Consider the following 24,575-nt stretch of genomic DNA (forward strand, 5'->3'; position numbering starts at 1 on the left):
ACCCCAGAGTCCTAACACCAGCAGCTCGCGTCAGTCGGTCTCTAAATACTCCTTCCAGTTTCTTACCAGCTTTGTGGTTCTCCTCATCTCCTCCATAGACAGACCAAGCATATATCTGTAGTACTCATTGGACCTTCCATCTTCTGAAACATACATACCTCGACACAGAAGCCTCAATCAAGATATCACTTCCTCACACGACCACAATCATCATGGCCTCCAACACTCTCAATGGAATTTCAGGCGCCACTCGCTCACGAACATTGCGAGCACCATCGAGCACTGAACGATCACACCCCAGCGTCAACGGTAGCGGTAGCGACAGTGGTCATCGATCTGCTCCCAGACAATCGACAGTCGCGCCGTCCTCTCATGCGCCGTCGTCGCGCGTACCATCGTCTCACCCCGTATCGAACCATGCAGCAGCATCTCGCGCAGCATCCTCTGCCACACCATCAAACCAGCCACCAAACTCTCTTATACCATCCTCTCGCGCATCGTCGTCCTTAGTACCAAGCGCCGCAAACGGCACAAGAGCCGTCGTCCCCAGCTCTCGCGGTGGTCAAGCCACCCAGCCTGGTAGCGCTCAACCTCCACAGGAAGGACAGAGGAACGGCAGCTCCCATACACCAAGACCACGGACGAACTGTTTCGTGTGTCATGGTCAAGCTCTCGTTGTTCCACCGCTCACCTATCTGGCTCTAGGGCATGGGTGTAGACATGGTCAGAACGCGACGATCAATATTAATGTCATGACCTGCCACCTCGGGTCGTATAACGGAGGACGGAGAAGTGATACCTATGTGAATGGAAGCAGGAGCCATGGCGGACATGGTAGTACTCGGCATGGTAGTAGGGGAGGAGTGGCTCACTCGAGGCCTAATGGAGGATCCAGTGGGACTAGACATGTGCACTGGACAGATAGATCATGATCGCTTTGAGGTGGAAGGGGCCGCCAAAGATGAAGAGACTTGTATGGATCAGCGGTCGTGCTGAAGAAAGCCACATTTAGCACTGCATGAATGGTCACAGCACCGAGAATCCGTCCTGAAACAGCCTTGAAGTCCTTCGCCATGCACCATTGAGCCAGCTGCAGTCGTATCAGAGATTTGTTGATGATAAGATGGTTCTTCAAATGAGCTGACAATATGATCGGAAGAAACCTTCGTGGTGCTCGGGTCGCTGCCGCAGAGCAGTTGCTTAGCATTGATGCCTTGCGGCCTTATCGATAAGCGAGTCCACTCGTCAATCATGCAAACCCCTCGCATTCTGTGATGCGCAGTCTACAGTCACTCGAATCAGGCTGAACGATAGCTGTGGTCCGCTGTGAAGATGGCACGCTTCTTCTTGCACGACCAAGCTGGCAAAGCTGTTGTATACGCTCGGCGCCGCCAGTATTTGCGTTCAGCTGGCCGCAGTCGTATTACCATCCTGGGGATCCCATCGACTGTTCAATGAGTGATGGACGATGTGAGCGCTCTCGTGCCCATCGACCGTGGCTTTGGCCCACAGCAACAAGTGCTAGGCCATACGTACGGTGACATAAATGTGTATGGGACAGCACAGCTCGGCGATCGCTACGATGTCCATCTGCCCAGTCATGTCACCATTGTTGACCACCATCAGCGGCTCCTCGAATCATTGCGGTTTTCAAAAATGAATGCTCGATTGAATTCCATAGCCGAGTCCCATAGCGAGACATTCCAATGGATCTTCGAGGAGAGCACTGAGAACAAATGGGACAGCTTTACGGACTGGCTACAGAGTGGTCAAGAGATATACTTGATCGAGGGCAAAGCCGGGTCGGGAAAGAGCACACTCATGAAATTCATATGCAATCATGAACGGACAACGACACTCCTGTCAGGGCTAGACACTACACCGCCACTGGTTCTGTGCCACTTCCTCTGGCTAGCTGGTAGCTTGCTGCAACGAAGCTACAGAGGACTTCTTGCATGCCTTCTATTCCAGCTCGTCGAGTGCTCTTCTGTCGCTGATATCAATTTTGTGCTGGAAACCAATGAACACCGCAGTAAGAGATCTCTTGCAGACTGGTCAGACGTTGCGCTCGAATCTTGTCTACTCGGTGCTCTGCAGGCAGTACCAATACCTACTCTTGTGTTCATCGATGGTCTAGATGAATTTGACGAAGCCGAACGTCCTATTCGTCTTGTGAAATTCATCCACAAGCTGAAATGCGTCAACAATGTCAAAATTTGCGTCTCTTCACGACCCACGCTGTGGCTGCCACAGCTCTCTCCCATAGCGAAAACGCTAAGATTGCAGGACCTGACATATTGGGATATTAAGAGATTTGCCGGAGACGTCTTGCAGGCCGAATTCGATTTTTACTGCGCCGACCTCACTAAGACTGAGACTGACGAGATTTTAGAGGTCATCAGGCAGCAAGCGGAAGGCGTTTTCCTTTGGGTCAAGTATGCACTGCACTCGTTGTCAGAGGGCTTTAGTGGTATGGATGATATACGTACGTTGAAAGAACGTCTTCTCGAACTGCCGAAGGGCATGCAGGAGCTCTATGAGCATATCTGGCGCCGGCACGAGAACTGTAATGCCAACCATCGTGTGGAAGCGGCGATTTTCTTCAATTGCGCGCCATACATAGGCTCCTTGACTACTCTAGAGCTGGCGGTGATAATGGACGAGCCTCTTCAGCGACACTTTCGAGATAAAGCAGCGCCTTTCCCAAGCAGCCTCCTGAAACAGAAGTGCTCTCAGATAGAGCGCAAGCTGATGGTCAGAACAGGAGGTCTTCTCCTGCTTGAAGCTGCCCCTAAAGGGCAGATTGAGAGGACTCCTTCAGCAACCACCAGAATTGCGTTCTTGCATCGCACTGTTCGTGACTTCCTCTTCGAGACTGAATATGGAAGATCCATTGTCGCCTTGCCAAACAAGGACATGGCTTATATACATCAATCGCGACTCATGGCATATATGGTTCCGCTGATACAAGATTCGGTGCCGCCCAACGTCCTTGACGCTCTAGAAATGTCCGACTGGCTTGCATACTGGGATGGGGCTCATCAGCTTCCTGTACCCCTCGAAACCTTATGCTGGATCGACCGGGCATACGAAACTTTAACGCGCTACGACTACCCAGCGTCATCTTTGGGGACCGATGAGCTGAGATACAGAACAGACTCCAATGCCCACGATTTCACATCCCTCATGATTCTACACGGAGCCTTTGAATGTGCTAAAACGTTCATAAAAGACAGGGAGCTTAGCAGTTCCTACCTTGGCCGCCTTCTAGCCTACTCCTTTGTGAGCAGCAAGTATCACGTCCTTGTCGACTCGGATTCAGCACGTGGTTGGGTGCAATTTGTCAAACATTTGATCAACTACGGCTCAGATTTGGTAGGCAAACAAGTTGTCTCCATCACCGTACAGAAGGATGGGGAAGGACATTGCCGACGCATGATGGTCTGTCCGCCGTTAAGTCTCTTGGTTCGCACAATGTTGGAATTTATGGTGTGGGAACCTCTGTATCTTGTATCACTCATGGATTGGGTCATGCCGGCGGCGATTAACGTCATCCCTGACAGCACCGTTATACAAGTCACGATCGTGGACCATTCATCTGCACCTCTGCTCCTCAAGCCTCTACAGATTGTAGGAAGACTACTATATTCCATGGATGTGCATGTAGGCAAGCTCTATTCAGTCTTACAGGAGCTAGTGGGCAGTTGTGAGCAGATTGTTACAGACCTTTACTGGCCGAAGCTGATGTAAGTCTCTCTAATATCCTCCTACTCAGGTGCATTCATTGTGTTGTTCGACATGAATCAGCTGATATCGAGAGTTAGAAACCAGATAAGCACAGCTGTCACGAACATCCACAATGTCATGGTTCGCGTTGGCGACCATGACAGCTGGGAGGGAATCGAGCCTAATGATGAAGTTAAGAGTCTGATTCTTGGTGGAGTACACGACGATTGCGAAGGGACCCATGACGATTACGAACATGAGCTAGCCCGAAGATTGAAAGCCGTCTCCAAAACCAACGAACAAGGCGACGTGCTCGAAATGCTGGAGGAACGCGGGTTGATCTTACCCAAGGACACAGAGTACATACCATGGGATATAAATGCCTATGCGTCGAAATATACCTGCGAACCTAGAGCTAATCCGGCGTCTGGAGCTTGAAAGATTTAGAACACGACATTCCATGATCCCATGTCGCAGGGGTGGTGAACCAATAGTACATAGCTCAAATCAAGCCTACAAGATGGCTCTACGCCTTGTAGCCCTAACAACCAGCGACCAGCCCACTTCCTCTTTATAGAATGACAAAGCCGCACCTGATTGCTAGTGTCTCTTTTTCAGCACTGCACGGGCACACGCCCTCCATATGATGTATACAGCAGGATAACGGCGACAACAGGTTAATACATAGCCCCTGCTCAAGGCTCAGCACTCCTCCTCATCGACCCATTGAACAAATGCATAGCGACACACTCACATATGCGCGCGCCCAGCCTAGCGCGGCACCCAAAATTGCACCACAAGAGTGTCGAGAGAGAATACACGCTATAGACATCTTCGTCCGTCCAACAATACGGACTACTCCACATCATCACCGCGATGACCCAACTTGCCTGCCGCCTCACTACACCCCCAGCTTCTCCATAGACTCTTCACGCGTCACTGCCGCCGAATTCGTTCCACAAGTCTTTTACATACCACTCATGGCGAGAACGGCTTGGGGTCGTTGTTCCGCCGTTCAGGGCCTCGATTGGCAGATTCTCACTGGAGCAGGAGAATGTGACGCCAGGCTTTGAGGTCACTCTGCAGCAGGGTGCCAGCTTGAGTCTAGAGTACTCAAGGCTATTCTGAATAATGCGAGCGTGGTTGGTAACTCATTGTGTGACCGTTCGCGTCAGACGTTGCAGGGCATGCTCGTCGCGTTGGCCGTAGTAAAACCTCGTGGTCTGCGCTGGTAGCGGGACAATGTTTGTGCTCTATTCTGGTGTTCTGGTAGCACGGGCGCGGGAGGAGAACCTGAAGACGGTGAAGAGGCTGGGGTGAATAAGGGAGTTTGCCATGGGATGCGGAACGAGGGATAGCACATAAGGCTGGACTGATTTCCAGGCTGAGTGCCCTTCATCTATAGCATCATGTATTCGTGCTGTCAACCAGTACTGCTCGACGTGAGAAGTAGGCTATCTATGGACAGTGACGATATCGCCCTCAAATGCTCTCGTAGTAGATTGACCACTTCCTGGTTCTTGGGTCCAGGCCTCAATTTCTCTTCTGCTGCCCTTATGGCGTTCTCAAAGACCGACCTGAGACGACTCCTGTCCACATCTTGTTTCCTCGCTTCGACAGCCAACATTTGCACAACTTCGTATGAACTGTTTCTTGCAGCCACGACCAGTGCACATCCGAGGTGTCCTTCAAGGAAGATATCTGCCCCATGTTCGAGCAAAACTTTGACTAAATGGACTCTTCCAGGGTTGTCGTGGTTGCACGCAGCACAAAGTGCAGTTCCGAGATGTGCGCCTGTCGCATTGATCTCTGCGCCGCGCGTGAGAAGGAGAGTTGGGATTTCAAGATTTCTAAAATGAAGACCACATGCATGATACAAAGGAGTTAGTCCTGAGAAATCTCTGAGATTCACATCTGCATTGTGATCTAACAGCAGTTCCACAGCCTCGAGATCGCCCTCGAAACATGCTGCATGAATCGCATTGTTCCAGGTTCGATCAGCAACGTCTACCCGATTCTGGGCGTTGACGTCAGCACCACGAGCAATCACGAGGGCCATGATATCGATGTGGCCATTTTCTACCGCAGCCTGCAAAGCTACCCCGTACATCCCGGTCCGCTGGTCCACGTCCGCACTTGCCTCGAGCAAGAGTTCCAGACATTCTTTACGCCCAATTGCGGCAGCAGCGATATGAGGCGCACCGATTGGATACCCATGCTTAGAGAAGACGGCATGTATATCACTGAATATCTGCCAAAGCACTTCGTGGCCAAGCCATGCAGCGACTAAGTCGAAACCAAATAGTAGTTGTGCACATGCCTCCATCACCACGGCATTACGCCTTGTGTAATCGAACACAGCCGCGTAGGAATACAGACTTAATAGCATCTCCACACCTTGCGCAACCTTACGATCAACCAGGATCTTCAGAGTCTTGTCCATGAGCCGACCATCAAGTATAGCGCCCTTGTTGATGAGCAATTCAGCTATAGCAAAGTTCTTTTTCAAGAGTGCTGCAACCAGGGCATGCTTATGCTCACCACCCGCAGCGTTGACGTTCGCGCCGCCAGCGATGAGACATTCAGCAATTTCCGCGTGGCCAAAGTGGCAAGTGGCTTGCAAGGCGTTACTGTACCGACCACCAGTTGTGTTCACATCGATGCCAGATTCGATCAGGACATTTGCCAAGTACGGTAATCCTTGTTCTGCGGCAACATAGAGCAGCTGTACATCGCTCCCGTATTTGCGCGTTTTGTGTTTTTCAAAGCGGTTTCGGCATAGCAGATACTTGCGCCAATCTGCACCATTAGGCACAAGTAGGCTCTGGCAGAAATCGTTCTGCAATACACCATTGGCTTGAGCGGCATCCACGTGCTTCAGCAGACTGGCGGTGGAGTATTCAACCAAGACGCAGTCGGCGTTTTCCGCATCCGGCACCAGCCGAGCTTCGTGTATATCGGACGTGTCCGCTGAAACGCTGGAAATGCAGTCGAGGCAAGCACGTTTCAGATTCTCATGCGAAGGGCCAGGTTGAATGAGCGAGAACAATTCCTCCAATTGAGGAGACCACTTCGTGCCCAGGAAGAATTCTCGTACGGTTTCGTGTATGAACTGCACGGTTGGGGGCTCTGTTGCGGTGACCTCGACCAGGCCCCATGAATGGTTGAGGATGTATCTAGGCAGATTGATTTCGTGTGGATGGAGAATACAACAGCGCCAATCGCTAATTGTTGACGATACTTTGGCGTGTTGGATGCCTGTGTAGAGCTCAAGGGGTGTAAGTTGTCGTGTACCATACAACACCCACCGCAGAAGTACCAAGCAAGTAGCGAGGTCTGTCCTGTTCTTAACCAGTATGTCTGTGAAGAGTCCTTCCAGGTTTTCTGGTACTTGTTTCAGACATTTTTTCATTGCATTGTAACCCTCACCGAGATCGTGAATCTGGTTAAGCATTCCAACTACAAGTACCACCCACAGGAAGATTCCGGCCGACTTTTGCTCTATTTGTTCACGGAGGCTTGACATTTGTGCAGGCTCATCCACCTTAAGCTTCGTTTTGATGTAGAAGGTTATGTCTGCGTCATGCTCGCAGAGATGCTCAACATCGAAGGAGAGGCCCTGGCCAATCGTAATATGAGGGAAGTGACGGCTCGATAAACAAATTCTGAACATGGTACCAGATGCTCGTGCATGACTTGCCAGATCTTGCAGGTATTCAATCATCAGCCTGATGTCAGATGCCTGTCCTTCATCCAGAGCATCTATAAAGATGCACAGCGGGCTCTGCAGGCTCTGGACAGCGTCAATAATGAAATTCTGCAGCTCAACCGCATTCCACTCAAACATAAACTGCCCTCGCAACTTGGATGCAAACGTTTCTCGGAAGCGTTGTCCAAGCGCGGGAAATGCAGCGAGGAGCTGATATGTTAAGGAACGATATAGGCCTAGGCTTGATTTCTCAAGCTCTTCCGTCGCGCGTGCGTTGAAGAAGTACGAGATCACAGTTCCGTACTCTGTCCTTCTCTTTCTGATGTAATCAACAGCATTTTTCATTATTGTGGACTTCCCGCATCCTGGATGACCCTTTATCCAGAGAAAGCCGTTGTGTTCGTCTAGCTTAGAACTATCGATCCAGGCTTTGAAGTACTCATGTTTGGGCAGCCAGGTGCATGTCCCGGGTATTGGTTTGTAGACATTCTTGATTCGGTCGTCCCATCTATCGAATGTGAGAGAACTGATCAGCGTTTTCAGATCATCTGCACTGGCGACTGAAGCGGCGTCACCGGTGCTGTGGCTGTAGTGATGATGCACACTGTTGTCGTTCCCAAGAAGAACCCTAGCATGGCCTGCGACTGTAGTGTTGCCATAATGGCCTCCCTGAGTATATCTGGCTGGCTCGTCTTCGAATTCATGGCTCAGTCTTCGTCTTTTGGGCTGCGACTCGGCCATCGCATGGTGAGCATTATTGAATTCTGCGTAATGTCCTTCGCGGTTGGGGGCTTTCGCTCATGGCAGTGAAACAACGAAACCTCAAAACATGAGGTCGCAAGAATGCTGAGTCCTCCACAGCCACTCTTCAGTATAAAATCACAGGTATGAGTCGACCTCAAATCCACCAAAGCCTTCAGCCGCAGTTTTGATCAGGATATGCGGCAGGCGCAAGGCAGAGTCCGCAATTCAACCTCATGCGGGCGCGATGCAGGGTCGTGATAGGTCAATCCCGACCTGGGAGGCGCAGGCTGCTCCCATCTCCGTCAACGATGAACCGCATCCCAGTACGTAGCATAGAGCTGGTCGACGAGGACAGCAAACATCCATATCCTGTTTGAGTCAACGAACCATGCCTGACAAACCGAAAGTATGTCGACGCGATGGTCGCCGCTCCACTAACTGGAGAAGTCGCGTTCGCTACTCCGTATGACTACCTACCAACCGCAACACCCTGTCTCCTGTCTCCTACCCCCATTGTATCAAGCTCTTCATCGTCAAAGCGACGCGCCCCCTCTTCGAAACTTCATAGCAAGATAACCAGGCAGTTCAGGCATTTAGGTGCGCTGTTTTCAAGAACCGTTCAACGTGTATTTCATGTTTGACATCATATTTCCTGCCATCGTTCTTTGAATAATAACAGGATTTATCCCATAACTAATCTGCACTGCTAAACATTGAAGGCGGCTTCACATTTTATGACAAAGGCCCAGACCTTCCTTCAGCAGTCTCTGGGCGTAGCTCGCGATAGCAGACGGGAGGACGTGCTGCGTACACGGCAGCTACTCGAGCTACTCCAACTGCCTCAGAAAGCCACGAAGTATCTCACTTATCAGCCAGCTGACGCATTGTCGCTCCCTGCTACGATGTCTGCTATCCTAGCACAAAACGGCAGTCGCGAGCCAGGTGGAATGCCTTCGATGATACATCTGGTATGGGCATTCTACCTGCAAGTAGGTTTGTCACCAACAGAGATGCTCACTATGACGCTAGCAAATACATATACGACACTGTGCACACAGCAGTACACGGCTTGATAGCTACATGAATAGCACATAAAACACCGCTATATAGACTCCAAAAGCTTCGTTCGGCAGCCACAGAGAACAGTTGACGAAGAAGAGCCTACTACGGATCACGCCACGTTTAAGAGAATCACGACTGCCTGCTTCGGTGACTAGCACGCCCTATCACCTTGTCCTCAATGGGATATTGTCATCTGTGCTCCAAAGGAAGCAGCCATACGTAGACTAATGGTTTTCTCCCCTACAACTTCTTGAATCTCTCAGTCTCAGCTCTCTTCCATAGCATCTTGACATTTCATCTCGACGAACCTTATACAAATCAATTTCAAGCAGTATTCAAGCAAAGGACTCAAGATGTCCATAGTCTACCTCCCAACCGACCGAGCTCCAGGAAGCAGGACAAGCTCGCACCAGCAGCACCCAACGCCGCTACCACCATACTCAGCGCGACCCTCAACACACCACTCCCATGCCACCTCTCACGCTTCCCCCCGTCGACCATCGCACCACTCTCAAGCCAGCTCACATGCCTCCTCCCAACGTTCATCTTCAACCCAACACTCCTATCCTCATCCACCCCAATCCTCACACACCCGCGCCCCCTCCCATCATCCCACCACCCACTCCCAGCCACAATTCGGCCCCCCAATCACCGGCCCAATCCTCTCTGGCCCCCCAACAAACCTCTGCACCTGCACCATCGACCCAAATGACCCCTCCCACCAATCCAACCGCGCCACCGCCCTCCACCTAGCAAAACACATGATCGACATAGTCCCCTACGACGCCGACCGTGTGCACCAGAAACTAGACGCGATAAACACCCTACGCTCGAGAGGCATAAACTGCACAAACGTCGGAAGTCCCCACTGGGGACCACTCACAATACAACCCAACCCCTACGCCACACCTGACATGGCAGGATGGACAGTCCGCGCCCAACTGAATTACTATCTCAAGTCTTTTAGTGACTCATTAGCCGACCCAACGAGTACGCGCCCGCAGGAACGGTCCAGGGAGGGGCAGGAAATTTTCACGATAATGGCGCGCTGCGTCGAGACACTGGGCTGCATGGACTGCCGTCATAACTTCGGGCTTGGCGCGAACGGTGGGAATCCGGCGGAAATGAATGCGTGTTGGAGGGAGATGGAGCGATGTCACGAGAGGAGGACGGGGCATGAATACGCTGGGGGCTGCTGTGGAAATGGGGCTTATTTGGTGGAGGGTGAGATGTCGGTTGTCGGGAACAGTAGGCCACGCGAGAGATTTGTGTTGGAGGAGGGATCGAGGAGTGGTGTCGGAAGTAGAAGTGGGAGGAGTCAGGCTACCGATCGTGGAACGATTTATTTGCCTGGGTCGTATGTGCCTGAGAGTCGGGGTGGGAGTGCTCGCAGTGGAAGTCGGAGGGAGAGTCATGCTGGCAGGAGTCAACAAAGCGGTGCCAGTCGACAAAGTGGTACTAGTGGCAGAAGCAAGTACGACCGATCTGAGGCAAGTGGGTGGATAAAGCCATCAGCCAGATCAGAGCGCGGTGTACCTGGTAGTGTTGCTGCCAGTGGGAGATCTGAAGGAAACACAACTTCGATAATGCCTGGCGAGAGTTACGGCGGCTATGGTGAGCGGCAGGGTGAGCGAAGAAGGGATGGAAAGAAGAAGCATTGAGATTGTACGCAACTGCAACATAAATGTTGGCGCTCGGACTTGTGCTGGCTCGAGCTTTGCTGAATCATCAGAAGTGTGAGCTTTGAGGAGGTGATCTTTTGATCATTTCTCGTATAGTTCGAGGGGTATCTTGATAGTTTTGTGCTCATTCAGCTGCTCAACACAGGTACTAATATCAACACATCATTTGAGCTTAAGCTGAATATTTCTGGCCACCAATCTCTGCCACTTCGCCCACCTTAAGCTTGTCGATGGCCGCTTGTAGCTCTTCGATGCTGGTCTTTGTGGCATTGGCATCCATCTGGCCGGCCTTGCCTAGAGAACGCTCCTCAATAGCTGTCCTTACCCTCTCCTCCGCCAGCGTCTTCCGCACCTCGGTGATAAGGTCTTTCTGATCTATCATGACGCCTTCCTTTCTCGGATCACCATCAGGTAAACCCATGACCTTGATCTTGCACTTACCCTCCTTGATCTCGTCCTGGCCTAGGATAATACCGATCGGTGCACCGCATTGCTCAGCCTTCTTGAACTGAGCCGGCAGCTTTGGCTTCTCCTTGTATGTGTACTCAGCCGTGAAGCCCGCATCCACCAACTGATTTGCTATCGCCATGCGTTCCTGCAGGGCGCCATCGAACTCTTTACCACCGAATGCCATTACATACACATCTGTTGACTTTGACGAGATGTAGCTGAATTTCTGGCCCTGTTCCAGTCTCTTCTTGGTTATGCTGAGGATTCTGTCGACACCAAACGATACACCTACACAAGGCACTTCAGCCTTGTCTCTGAAGCGGCCGACTAAGTTATCGTACCGGCCTCCTGCTGCCACAGATCCTACACCCACCGTGGGATCATCTGAGCGGTCTTCGTCCTCGTCTCCAACCTTCTTGGCCTTCTTTTCCGTCTTCTTCTTCTCATCTGCCACCTTTTCGCCTTTCTCTAGGGTCGGAGGCCGCGAACCTTCTGTAATGATCTCGTAGATGACGCCCGTGTAGTAATCCAGACCTCTTGCTAACGATAGATCGAAAGAGATCACATCGAGCGCACCCCAAGACTTGAGGTACCCCAATAGCTTCTCAAACTGCGTTATCCCATCTTTTGCCTTCGCATTAGCCATCATCGCCTCGTCGCCCTTGAGCTTCTCCAGCAATTCCACCGCCGTCTGCGAATCACCCTTCCCACCCTTCATAGTCACATACTTCTCTATCCGATCTGCCACCTCAGCCTCCAGTCCCTTCTGCTCAACCATCTCCTTCCGCACCTCAGCCCAGGGCATCTTATCCAGCTTGTCCACCGCACTCGAAATCGTCCGAATCTTATCCGCAGGCACACCACAAACCTCAAACAGCCCATCAAGTATCCTCCGATCATTGATTTTAATCGTAAACTGTCCCTTCCACTCCAAACCCTCAAACACCTTAACAATAATCCCAATCACCTCACTATCCATAGCCATAGGATCACTCGGTCCCGCAAAATCAATATCACACTGCCAGAACTCCCTCATTCGACCCTTAGCAATCGCAGGCTGATCTCTCCTGTATACCTTCGCCAGTGCAAAGCGCTTGTACGTGTCGATGTTGGGGTTCATAGCCAGCCATCGTGCGAACGGAACTGTAAGATCGTACCGCAGCGAGAGCAGCTCGCCGCCTTGATCCGCGACATCGTAGATGAGTTTACTGTCCTCGCCATATTTGCCCTTGAGCACTTCTTGCAGTTCAAACACAGGTGTATCTAATTTCTTCGCTGCATGTTTTCTGAAGACCCGCTGTATTTGTGTTAGGATGTCATCGAGGAGATCGACGTCTTCGCCGTGCCAGTCTCTTGTTCCTTTCGGGTTCTTGAGCTGCTGCTTATTGCCCTTGTCCTTGGCCATATCTGAGGTCGTGGGGAGAACACTGGTGCTGGAATATCGTGCTGCTATAGTGAAGTTTGCAGGTGGAAAGAGGTTCAGTCTCGGCGTAGTCTTGACAAGCCTGGTGGTCTGTCCAGCAGAAAGAGTGCAAAATGAGCGTAAGAAGAGACTCATAAATGAAGATAGTGGGCTGCAACTTTTTGTTGTCAATGACTCTATTCGTGAATTGTATGTCCGTCCCGCACCTGCCATTTGGAGATCTCATGCAGGAACAAACACGTGCCGCTTAAGCCTAAGGCATCAATACTCGTGATTTAGTCCCGAAGGCATCATGAGATAGATCTTCACCACGGCAGGGAACATCTGGTATCAGATAATATAGAGAACGATTGTCATTTGACCTATCTACCACGCTTGCGCTTCTCCCTTGCCACAGCTTCATCCGCCGCTACCAGGTACTTGTCGATTGCATCCCAAGCTGACCAGGACTATGAGAACCTCTATGAGGGCTACGTAGACCACCACCAATCACCCCAGCTGTCGCAGGACTATGGTTGTTCTTGCCGCGACTTGAACCACTGCCTTGACGACCGTTCGCTGCGAAACCGCTGTCGAAGTCCATGTTACTCGGCATCGGAGGGATTGGATCGGCATCGTCGAAGTCACCTGACATGTGGCTTATCCCACCTGCTGATTGGTTTGTACTAGAGCGAGGACGTCGAGCGTTGACAGGGGCATTTTTCGCCGAGTACTGGAACGGTGAGGCGTTGGGGTCTGGAACGAATGTTGATGGTTGCATATTGCCGAATAGAAAGCCTCGTGAGCCGCCGAGAGTGGTACCAGGCAACTCCCCTTCAGGCGTTAGAGGTCCACTTGTTCTTGCGAATGCCTCCTCGATCTCGCGGAAGACGCTTTCAGTCTGGACCTTGACGGTAGCCAATTGAGCATTCAGGTCTTCGATTCTGCGCCGCCAGTCTGCTGTTTGTCGTTGCTGGTCTCGTTCGCGTGCTGATGACTCAACCGCCTTGCGTTCTTTCTCACTGAGATTCTGGATGTTGGCTTCCGTGAGACGATCTTGTTCAGCTGCTAACTTGGTGTTTCTAGCCGTGAGCCTATCCTTGCGAGCAATAGTCCCTGTAAGGTCGTTTTCGATGCACGAGAGCTCGTTCTTCGTCTCGGACTTGACATTGGCCAACGAATCATTTGCTTCCATTAGATGTCGGTTACGCTCGTCGTAGGCTGCTTTCTTCTTTCCATATTCAACAGTCTCATCCTCAGGAATAGTCTCAAGCTGATCAAGTTGTTGACTCAAAGCACTGATCGCCTCCTCGTGCTGTCGGGCGTTGCGTTCCGCTTGTAGAAGTTTCTGTCGCTGCTTATTGTCATCGCTGCCAGATCTGAGCTTGTTCTGTAATGCTTCGATTTCACGATCTAACTTGGCGAGTGCGCTTCGGTGGTTTCGGCGAACCTTGTTGCGTCGGTTGTTGGCATCTTCGCGCGAGCGCTCGGCTGTCTGTATGGAAGTCTTCAAAGTCGTAGTAGGAGAGTTTGGTCTTGCAGATTGGCGTGCAGGCATGGGTGCTGTAGCATTCGGCTGATCTCTATCAACATGTGGAGGCGTCCTAACCATGATCGAAGCAATCTCTCCATCACCTTCACGTCGGCGGAAAGAACAGACATAGTTGCAATCGGGCGCCAAGCCTCCAATGCTGCCAGACCATCTGGTAGGGAAGTCATTCCCGTAAACATCCTCATCAACATAGTCCATGTCGACTGAATGCCATCGTGCGTTGTTGATGCGAACATAAAATGGTTCCGAGTTTCCTGCTGACTTTGAATCATGACCACTTTCGGCAAGACCACAATCTCCCGCCTCGAATTTGATGGTAGAAGGTTCTACGCTTGTTATCCAAATGCAATCGTTCGGTTCACCACGAGCTGGGTTGTCTGGCGTACCACTTGATACAGCCTTGTCTTTGTTGTGCTCGACCTCTCTAAGAACATGCACTTTCGTGCTAGCAAGGGCGGCCCAGAACGGTTGGCGGCTTCTCACCTGGTTCGCTTGACGACGACGTTTCTTGGCGTTCTGTGCTTTGTCTTTCGATTCCTTGATCGGCGGCGTTGATGGCGGGATCTGGTCGGAGCCAGGTGCAGCGGCAGTGTTGAAAAGTGAGTCTTGAGCTGTGGAGTCGAGAGTATTGTTTGTGCTGAGCAGGCTTTCAGAATCCAGACGCTTGGTTTTGGTTGATGTTGAGGTGCCTGCAACTCGCCGACGAACGAATGCCATCAAAGCTTGGCTGATGATGTGCACCGCGAAAAGACTCCTAATCTTAGAGGGGGGACCAGGACCGTTGCCAAAGTTGGACTCGTCCGGAAGGTACCTAGTGAATGCCGTAACCCGAGGGTGACTCATGATGCTCGGATGGAGAAGTTTCGTGTGGACCAGGTACCGTAAGCCTGAGCTACGTGCTGAATGTAGCAGAAGCACAAGTAGCAGACAGACTGAATTGACACTACCACTCTTCCCATAGTTGCCACTGCCGAGCGTAATCGCAATCTGGATTTGAGCCAGGTCGAGGGCGAAATTTTGTGCCCAGTTCCATAGACAAACCCATAAAGCGAAACATATCACGTCGACCACGGCCATTGTACCGAGGGAAGGCGAACCAGCAGAACCTTGAAAGACATCGAAGAGGGACAAGAAGGAGACGGGCGAGACACCACCAGACGGAGGCATCAGTGTCAGCGAAGCGAACAGCGCTTGCACAATCGTCAAGACCATCGAAGGCAGTGCCAACAACACAATCAAGAGAGAAATGGTGTCGCCAGCAGGGTTTGAGGTGAGGATAGTCGAAGCAATCTGCATTGCGCTCAAGTCCTGTATGCCCTTGGTCTTCGATGGTACGAGATCCGCCCGCTTCGTCGAAGCCATTGAGGTCGGGCCATTCACGTTGTCCCATTTATGATCATGACCATCGCTAGACGACTCGGAGCCTCTCTTTCTCCAGCGCAGCTCTTCAGTGCTTGCAGACGCGTCGGGATTCGCCTCAAGGTCTATACCGGTAGAAACAGAGACTGGTTGACCGTCGGTATATTGCACATGGGACGACGTTGGGAGAGGCTCGTCGGCGGTTGAGGAGGACTTCGCGATTCCATTCAGTTGACCATTCGATTTCTGCCTTGATACACGCTTTCCAGGGCCTACAAGGCCATTCTCGTGCCGGTTGTTGTGGTGACCTTTCTTTGCGGCGGGGTTTCGTGGCATGAAGTTGCGGTCACTGTTCTATACCAATTTCCAGTCAGCTTGAGGACACCTGAGTCATCAAGCAGACTGGAAGAGGTTTAATGATTGTTTCGGCGATCGCGGAGGAGGGAGAGTCGAAGGGCGTTGATAATTGCGGTAGATGCGAGAAATGGTTAAAGTCACAGGTGGGAAGCGTAGAAACTTAGGCTGGTGGTAGTGTGCATTATTGCTGCTAGTACCACAATTATCGCAGCCGGCTTTCAGACGTCGATCTTGCTTTTAGCTCTTGAAAATGAATGCTTAGTGCACACGAAGGGGGCAAACCCTAGAGCCAAATAGTGCTAGTCATGGCTAGCTTACAGGCTTGCCCGGTTTGTGATACCAATTGCAGGACTTGCAGGCTCTGTCATCAGTACATCACGGCCTGGCGGAAGCACCACTCTAACTGTTCAATTGCCTTTCTTCTATCAGACCGCCGGATCATCAAATCATTCTCGGCTCGCCCGTAAGAAAAGACCTATTACTGTAGCCTGAAGCCGTCTACAATGCCTGTCGCCTTGGATATGGCGGCCTGTTCAGCAATGGCAGACACTGCTGCCTCGACAAGCATGCAAAGCATGCGCTGTCTTTACCACGGCACTATGCAGCAAACATGGGTTTCACGTTTGTCCTCTTCGTGGAAAAAGGTCTGCTGAGCAAGGCGGGACCGGCCAATGACTTGCTTTGAGAAAAGTCTCTGGGGATGCTTGGGCTCAGCTTGCTCCAATCTTCATGTCGATCACAGATGATCTACCAATCGTATCATTTCAGCAGTCAGAAATTTTGAGCCGACGCGGTGAAGCATGAATCACAACATGCCTCTGTCACCAGACTATGGAGTATACCGTTAGCAACGGGACTGTTCCGAGTCTTTTCCGTTATAAATTACTCAGGCACGGTGCAAGTATTTCGTCAGCAGAACGCGCCAAGGGTTTTGAAGCAGGTGAGTCCATGTTGCTCGTTGACCGCAATCTACCATTGTGAAGCGGCGACAACGCCGCAAACCTAATCTGTTTGACCTTGCATCCAACCATTTTTATCAAGTCGCCTGAAGATGCACTGCTCATAAGAATCAGCTGACGAAAGCGTTTGGTGCTTGGTTAATCTCCAGGCTGAAGCACGCTATTTGCAGATCACTGCATGCATGCTTCCGCATATTCGGCTCATGCGGCTGTCCGCAGTCAACTTGATGCCCACTACCCCGCTTCGAGCTGCCACAACGTCCGATGGCTTACCACCATATGACTGCCCGGCAGAAAGCTGTAACAGAATCCAAGCTGCAGAGGGTGCATTCAGCATCTTTTGCTGGCATCTTCTCGAACGAGATATCTCGCGTCACGCTGCTCATCAATGTTGTAAGCCTGATTTGCAAAGTAACGTCCGAGGCCTGGGGGACTTGCGTCTGCTTGGTCTCAGGTTGAACCTCAAGCTGACTGTTCGTATCGGTACCGAAGCTCCCAGTACCTCCAAAAGAGCGCTCGTTGAGCTCGCGCAAGTTAAAGGCATATCACGCGTCTCCATGATACTTCATCTCCTGCATTGACAGCAGTCCAGTTCTCGTGAGCTGCGTACACTTCAGCCACATCCTTGCAATAGTTTGGCATGAGCTTGAGCACGTCCAGTACTCTGGTTGTCGCGATCCGAATGCCATGTGCTGGGCTCGTCAAAACAATCCCCACTGTAGGCCTCAATGCAGGTTCACTCTTCTCGAGGATGATCAGGTGTTAGTAACACTCTCTGACGTTCGCAGTACCTTTCAGTGCTATAGGGCGTGCGACCTTGGCGTCAACCTCTGAACGTTTGCCCAGATGCCGCCGCTGTCGATAAGCAAGCAGTTGAAGGAGGAGAAATGTCGTGGAAAAAGAGAGGATGGTTCCGAGTAGCAGGAGAACACCTCGCTTTTGCCAAGCAAAGCATCCGACTCCCACAGAAAATTGCTTCGACGCCTGCAGTGGCCCGTAACATCATGATAACTGTTATTTTGGTGCTCCTCCTTGCTCGGTTTATAAAGTCTTGAACCACCTCTAAGCCAAATCCGTGCTAGACTGATTCGAGGCTTTATGACTCGAGAGTGTCAACATGACCACGAGATCTCCTGGTCTTTGCTGTGCAGTACGGACATATAGCAAGAGCAGAAACGAGGACCAGGAGATTGGCAGATAGTCCGTTCGGCATTGTCGAGTTTGTCTTCGTTGTTAGGAAGATAGTATGGATGGTGGCATGCAGAAGTCGAATGGATTGGAATTTGTCTCGGTCTGGGGTCAAGTCATGGTTCCGTTGCTCTCGTCTGGGATCCCAACTTGTCGCGAGGGCTCATAGTGGTGCATGAAACTTGACCGTACCCCGGGCTGCGCAGCCTCTTCGCGACAGGGCAGGCTTCGAGAACTTCTGGTGTGCCCCTTCACTGCCCTGCTTACTATCTCTTCAAGGCGATAACATGGTGCTAGACCATCCGCCTAGTAGTCTCACCGTAAACTATGACATTGAGCGCATGGGCATAAGGAATGCGTGCGGCTTCTATTGGTGGACGCTACCGAAATGCTGCTGGGAGAATGCAAAGACATGCTAGGTCTTTTTGGCTTCTCCTCGTATGGTGGTAGCTCTTCTCCTTGACGTTGTTGATCCTCGTCGTTGTCTTCGACCCATGACAATATTTCAGTCGAGGAGTAACTGGAGTCAGAAGTTGTTCGCTGAAGATTGGGCCTCCGTCGTGCTTGTTCCATGGCTAAGTTGGGATCTTGTTCTTCATATGGTGGACTTGCAGAATCTTGAGGAATAGCCGTCGAGTAGTCGAGAGCACTCACTTCTGGCTCTAGACGATGGCTGAGAGAGCGCAGCCGAGAGAATATCTTTGGCGGCATGTTTCAAGCCGAGGTTAGAAAGCAGTACTGGTTTTGTTAGGCCCAAAGTGCAATGGAGTGATGCTCGTTCACAGAGCCCTGAGTCGGTTCATATACGATGCCTGTAACACGGGCAAAAATGCCTTCTTATGCATCCTTGCAAGAAGTAATCGGCTGAACTCAGCTCTTCGTGGAAAAGCTCGGTACCTACGTCGAACGCCATGGTAGCAGCCAAACTGCCGCAAGAGATGCGGTGCTGTCTTGGCAATCAGCATAGCCAATGCGTTGTCAGGAAAGACCACGAAGTCGTCGGCAGAACGAGGTCTTCTGCAGGAATAGCTCCGGAAAGATACACACGTGTAGTACTTGGGCTTGGCGGGATCCCCTTATCTGGCAGTTCCAAGCCCTCCAAGCGTTTTGTGAGATTCAGACTAAACTGTATTTGGACAAGTATCCTATCAAGAATGCTACCATCCGATTCATTGATGCATCCCCTGTCAAAACCTTGGGTTGGAACTATGAACTTCGTACTGATGATCGGAGGGTGATGATTCAGGTCGATCACCACAAGAGCGCCTTCCTGGTCAAACGATATAAGTCGGACGGTGTCGAATGATGTTTAGCAGAGACAAGATCCTTATCGGCGTTGGTCGGTAATACTTTGCCCAGACCTCGGGTGAGTGTTCTAGGCTTCCTCAGCCGAGCGGAACCCTACATATGCACTGAAAGGCGATAAGTCTGCTGCACGCCGAGCATCGAAGATGCAGGGGAACGCACTCGCATTCGACAGCGAGAAATGACAAGGGCTACCGTTGATGAGCTAGACACCACATGCCGTTAGGGTTCTAGTTTGTGCAACTTGACAGCTATGGCGATCCTGCTATTGTTATTATTGGATGTATTGACTTCAATGCAAGTCGGTCGGCAAGATGCGGCGATAAAGATCCGTGGTGGACATCTGCTTCCCTTTGCCGAGAAGGGGTTTCCGTTAAGGCTATGCTTGAAGTCGGCTTCGTTACACAGCAGCCCAATCATGCAATGTCCAGTAAGTCACAGAAAGACGAAAACACGAAACAGATGCGATTATCGCAGAGCAGCCGGGAATGATTGCGCAGCTGAAAGTTTGAAGAGCTGATTGGCTTTTCGGAGCCGGATTATATTTGCGGGCGCCAGCAATTGTGAACACGATTCTTCTCCACTCGTGAACGTGCAAGCCATCATTTTCCCTGGCATCAACAGCCACCACTGATCATCAGACTCAGCACTGACCTTCATCTCATCTTTCCAGTCCTGTTCATCACATCAAATCATCTTGATGGGCTGTTATCTCGTTGTCTTACAGATTGTTGATGCTATCAAGCTGAACTGCATGGTAGGCCACGGTGCTCCGCCCAGAACGATCTCGATGACGAAACGACTTCTGCTCGTGAAGGATACCCCTTGTTGACCGATACCAGCACGATTAGGTGGGGGTAAATGTCGTGGACGACAACGCCAGACAGAGTGGGAGATGTATCCGCTTGAAGTCCTCTGTTCAATGTGTTTCATCTTCCCAGGAGACCTATTCCGAGCGCTACACGTCTGACGTAAATACAAGTGCGGCCCTCTCTCGGAAGCCCAGAGACTGACAACGAAAGACGGCCATCATCCTGGGTCAAGCAGGTAATGTCTTGGGTCACCAGACGTACACACGTGCACAGTGTGCGAGATTCTCGTGGCGTAGCGCTAGCCGACTTCTGCATGCCCTAGTTGTTTACAGCACCGATCTTGATACCCTACCGCTGACATGGGTAGCTTGAGGAGCTCCCGGCCTTGTGCGTCTGCAATGACCGACGGGCCACGGCCAATACTTCTACGCGGCTCCAAGGAAGAAAAGATGCAAACTGGTCTGGCGGAGTCGTCGCGATCGTCGCCTGCGAATCACCCACAGTACGACCCTCATCCTGTCCGCCTGCATGTCGGCTTCTCGGTAGATGACCCGTGAGCCATCTGCACCACGGATCCACTGCTATCATCCTCGAATATTCTCTACATCTCATATCACTGAAATCAACGGTGTAGACGTCAAGCGTAGAAGTGTCTCTAGAATTCAGGTACGATAAGTTACTGAGTCTTGCATTCGTCATCATATACGAGGCAGAGGACTGCCTTGTGTAAAAACACTCTTCGCTGCCGTAGCATGGTAATGGTAACATTGACGGTCTGGATAAACGCGTTCTTTGGTGGCTGACTAGACATGATAGTAGGTGCCAGTTGGCTCCAATCGAATGAGCGGGTTGTATCCATCCTATCGCGATACATGCATAGATCGCGACAAGGATATAGCCATTCCACGATCCTGTGGGGCCTTGCGGCCTCGATTCAACGACTCATGTACCCTGTCAAAACATAATCAAGCGAAAGGTAGACGGAGTCCGCTGCAGAAGGCACGGAATTGCTGTCCATCATCGTTCAGCGGCCTCAATTTGACATTGCAGCAACGTACGCATACCTATCAACCGCACCTGTCTGGTCCACCAGCCACTCCAGAGCATCGAAAACACCTGCAAGCCGGAACCTGGCAGATCTGTTGAGAACCTTGATCCTCGACAACATGAAGGGTCTGCTTACTGTAAAGCAGGGTGTCCTCCACGATATCGAAGCTTACAAACGTATACTGGGATGGTTGTTGCTACAGGGTATCCTGTACTAAGTCGACCAAGTCCCTGCCCAAGCCAGGTTCCCATATCTGTGTGTTCTACGTTCTGCGTCCTGGCTTAACTTCACTACACCTGCGCACGAAATGTCCCAACGTGCGAGACCTGTCATCCGTCGGTGGGATGGCAAGCTGAAGGAAGCCACGGTATGGAACAAACTTGCGAGGGATCCCGAGCTGTCAGCGCCTGGCGCTGACTGTTTCGTCTATCTTTCACACGTGGAAGCCCAGAGTCAACAGCCGTCCTTTATCGTCCCCTTCCAACGGCTTGTATGGTTCCAGTGTCAGCCCTTGATCAAGAATGCTGCCGTCGGCGAGACACACCCTGAAGAGTCGTCCACGCTGCCGACCCCACCTCGAACCTCTAGGAGACACTCTCCTCGATCGACATGCACGCTCCTTCTAGAGGCACCTGATCAGTACAACAGCGAGGAAGTCATGCAATACCACATCACAACTCGCAACTTCTTCGCTTGCATCATGGAAAGGCCACTCGTCGGTCCAGACCCTGCTTCTGCACTTTTAGCGTTGAAGGTTCGCATGGACCTCTGGCGCACTCCATCTGTCGACAATTTCGCCACGCTGCATCATTATGCTAAGACCCAAGGATACGGTGACCTTGGAGAGGTCCAGACGTATCTAAGAAATCATCTTAGAGGCTTTACCGCGGAACCAACAGGGTACAAACTGCTCGACAATGCAGAGCATATTCATGTCGGGGCACCCAAGCATCGGAAAAACAGCCTCAAGGACCCAATACCGGAGCCTGCCTGGTGGACGCAGCTACGAGGCTCTCGTCATCCCAATCATTCCAGTAGCTCCCATCCGTCTCCCGTCGGATCGGTTTCTGACTGGTCGGAGGGTGGCACAGACGGTGAGAATGAAGAGATAGTGATGTCGGGTGCTATACCACCGCCAAAGGACATCAGAGATCCCTCAATGACGACATACCTGCCCATGATGATTCACGAACGAAGCGAATATTTCTCGGCTGGTAAGGAGCGGTCAAGTGCTGCTCAGACTCCAATGACCAAGACTTGTCTGGAACCAGAGTCGCGCCCGAGATACCAGTCACGAATATGGTCAATGCCGAATCTTCACCATCCTAACGACAATGACATACCGCCTGTTCTCCATAGGCATTCATCCTGGGTGTCGAATCTTTGCAGAGAGCGTACTGAAAGCTCTGCCACCCAACAGCAGGCACTATCGAAGCGAAGCACAGCTACCCCATCTCTTAAACATGATAGAGCACGTGCACCGCAAAGGCATTCTCTTAGCGTCCCCAGACATGGGCAATCGACGAGCTACCGGGGTCAGCCGTCGCCAATCATGGAGGAAGCCTCGATATCCGCCGTGCAAGAAGTGTCGGCGTCAGCCAGGGCCGGTGTGTCAAAAAGAAGTAATCATACCAGCATTATTGACCCTGGGAGCGTTGTTGCAAAGTTGAATGATCCTGATGCTGCGCCAGAGGTAGTTCCACCTACGTCAGCTTTGGCAGGATCTACACCGTTACCACCGCCGTCCATTACACGACACTGTCCACGTGCAGTCTTGCCGTCCCATTCTATTCTTGTTTGCAAGACGTGCCAAAAGCCGAAAGCACCCAGTCAGTACGGCAAACAAATGAGGCAGCAATTAACATCGACTTCGCCGAAAATGGCCAGGCCGCTATCTCTGCCTGCTGCATCAACTTCGTCCAAGCCTGACAAAATTGTCTCGTCACATCACGCCCTGTCCCAGTCCATCTCGTCCCTCGAGCAATATCTGGAAGCCAACACGTTCGACGAGGACGAAGATGTCTCACGCTTTCCCAGCCTGAAAAACAGAAGTCACAGTGCAAAGGTATCGAAGACGTCATTAACTCTGTCTTCTGCACGAGAGGATGGAGAGTATACAGCCTCGCGACGTGACCCTCTCGGATCTGAAATGGTGACTTCATCACCTGACCAGAACGAAAAGCCTGCAGGCAAGTTTGGTGGTTCATCTTTTGCAGGCGTGCCTCAAGCCGAAGAGCCATACTTGAGATACAATGCTGATGACTATCCGCAACAGCACATCCAGTCCATGGCCGCTGCACCACCGATCAGGACTAGCACTAAGCTGTCTAAGCCGTCAAAGACCTCGACCACTGCGAAGCAGCCACAGCGAATGCTGCGTATTGACTGCCAAGAGAATGAACCCGAGTCGGATGGATCAACTCCTATCAGCTCACTGTCTGGTTCAGAAAAGCAACATTTGAGCTGGGGAGAACCACCCAGCCGGAGCCATCGAGTCCCTCTGGATGAACAATATCTCGGCATGCGCAGTACGGAAACAATGGACGCGTTGATCCGGGAGGTCATCACACTTGAAGGCCAATTACATGCGAAAGAGCCTCTTCCATTAATTGTGACATCGGCTGGCGACACGCAAAGCCTTAGTGACTGGAAGGAGGCTCGCAAGTCAAAAACACAAGTTGAAAACCTGCAGAGAACGAAGAGCCTGGCGAAACAACGCATGAGGAACGGGTTGAAAATCTGGAACAACAAGAAACTTCGTAAAGAGGCGCCATCAGTGATGGAGTATCAGGGATTTGTTCTTTGCTTGGATGGCTCAGGGAAGTTCTCGATGGTGCCATCACCGGCTGAGAGCTTCGTCGACGACACGCAAGACTATCCCTTTGAAAGGTCTAAAACTCCTCTTTGCGAGCTCGGCTAGACTAGCCGTACAGAATGATTCGAGTTCCTGTATAGAGCTTGGCGGAAGACATAATGAGCTTTTTTAACATGCGATTGCTGGGTCAGTACAGTGTGCTTTAGTGATTCAGGCAGGCATAGACAGGGTCTAGAGAGTAATTCCAGAGAGCGAAGATGAGCGCTACGGATCATACATGATATCAAAGAGAACAGTAGTCCATTTACCTTAGATATATAGAGCCTCCTAAACGTGGCTTCGTACACTAGAGCCAATAAGTTTAGCTTACGGCTGCATCGCCGCGTCTAACCGAACGCGCGCGGA

At 51.4% G+C, this 24,575-nt stretch overlaps 6 protein-coding genes across 6 annotated transcripts; 3 read left to right on the top strand and 3 right to left on the bottom strand.

The window, feature by feature from the left end:
• Positions 1 to 1,461: 1,461 nt before the first annotated feature.
• PMZ80_006493 (uncharacterized protein) lies at positions 1,462 to 4,164 on the top strand (the record flags this gene model as incomplete). The annotated part of the gene is made up of 2 exons (XM_064874906.1): positions 1,462 to 3,746; positions 3,825 to 4,164. The coding sequence occupies 2 exons, from the start codon at positions 1,462 to 1,464 to the stop codon at positions 4,162 to 4,164; spliced, it is 2,625 nt and encodes an 874-aa protein (XP_064729306.1).
• A 985-nt stretch (positions 4,165 to 5,149) lies between these two features.
• On the bottom strand, positions 5,150 to 8,176 carry PMZ80_006494 (uncharacterized protein; the record flags this gene model as incomplete). Its single annotated transcript, XM_064874907.1, has 1 exon — positions 5,150 to 8,176. One exon carries the CDS (start codon positions 8,174 to 8,176, stop codon positions 5,150 to 5,152), a length of 3,027 nt encoding a protein of 1,008 aa, XP_064729307.1.
• A 1,418-nt stretch (positions 8,177 to 9,594) lies between these two features.
• PMZ80_006495 (uncharacterized protein) lies at positions 9,595 to 10,902 on the top strand (the record flags this gene model as incomplete). Its single annotated transcript, XM_064874908.1, has 1 exon — positions 9,595 to 10,902. The coding sequence occupies one exon, from the start codon at positions 9,595 to 9,597 to the stop codon at positions 10,900 to 10,902; it is 1,308 nt and encodes a 435-aa protein (XP_064729308.1).
• A 193-nt stretch (positions 10,903 to 11,095) lies between these two features.
• HTS1 (Cytoplasmic and mitochondrial histidine tRNA synthetase) lies at positions 11,096 to 13,009 on the bottom strand (the record flags this gene model as incomplete). Its single annotated transcript, XM_064874909.1, has 2 exons — positions 11,096 to 12,819; positions 13,003 to 13,009. 2 exons carry the CDS (start codon positions 13,007 to 13,009, stop codon positions 11,096 to 11,098), a joined length of 1,731 nt encoding a protein of 576 aa, XP_064729309.1.
• A 196-nt stretch (positions 13,010 to 13,205) lies between these two features.
• PMZ80_006497 (uncharacterized protein) lies at positions 13,206 to 16,022 on the bottom strand (the record flags this gene model as incomplete). The annotated part of the gene is made up of 1 exon (XM_064874910.1): positions 13,206 to 16,022. The coding sequence occupies one exon, from the start codon at positions 16,020 to 16,022 to the stop codon at positions 13,206 to 13,208; it is 2,817 nt and encodes a 938-aa protein (XP_064729310.1).
• Positions 16,023 to 21,662: 5,640 nt separating this feature from the next.
• Positions 21,663 to 24,275, top strand: PMZ80_006498 (uncharacterized protein; the record flags this gene model as incomplete). The annotated part of the gene is made up of 1 exon (XM_064874911.1): positions 21,663 to 24,275. The coding sequence occupies one exon, from the start codon at positions 21,663 to 21,665 to the stop codon at positions 24,273 to 24,275; it is 2,613 nt and encodes an 870-aa protein (XP_064729311.1).
• Positions 24,276 to 24,575: the final 300 nt, after the last annotated feature.

Source organism: Knufia obscura, assembly GCF_036327395.1.
Source record: "Knufia obscura strain CCFEE 5817 isolate CBS 148926 chromosome Unknown scaffold_7, whole genome shotgun sequence".
Taxonomy (NCBI): Eukaryota; Fungi; Ascomycota; class Eurotiomycetes; order Chaetothyriales; family Trichomeriaceae; genus Knufia; species Knufia obscura.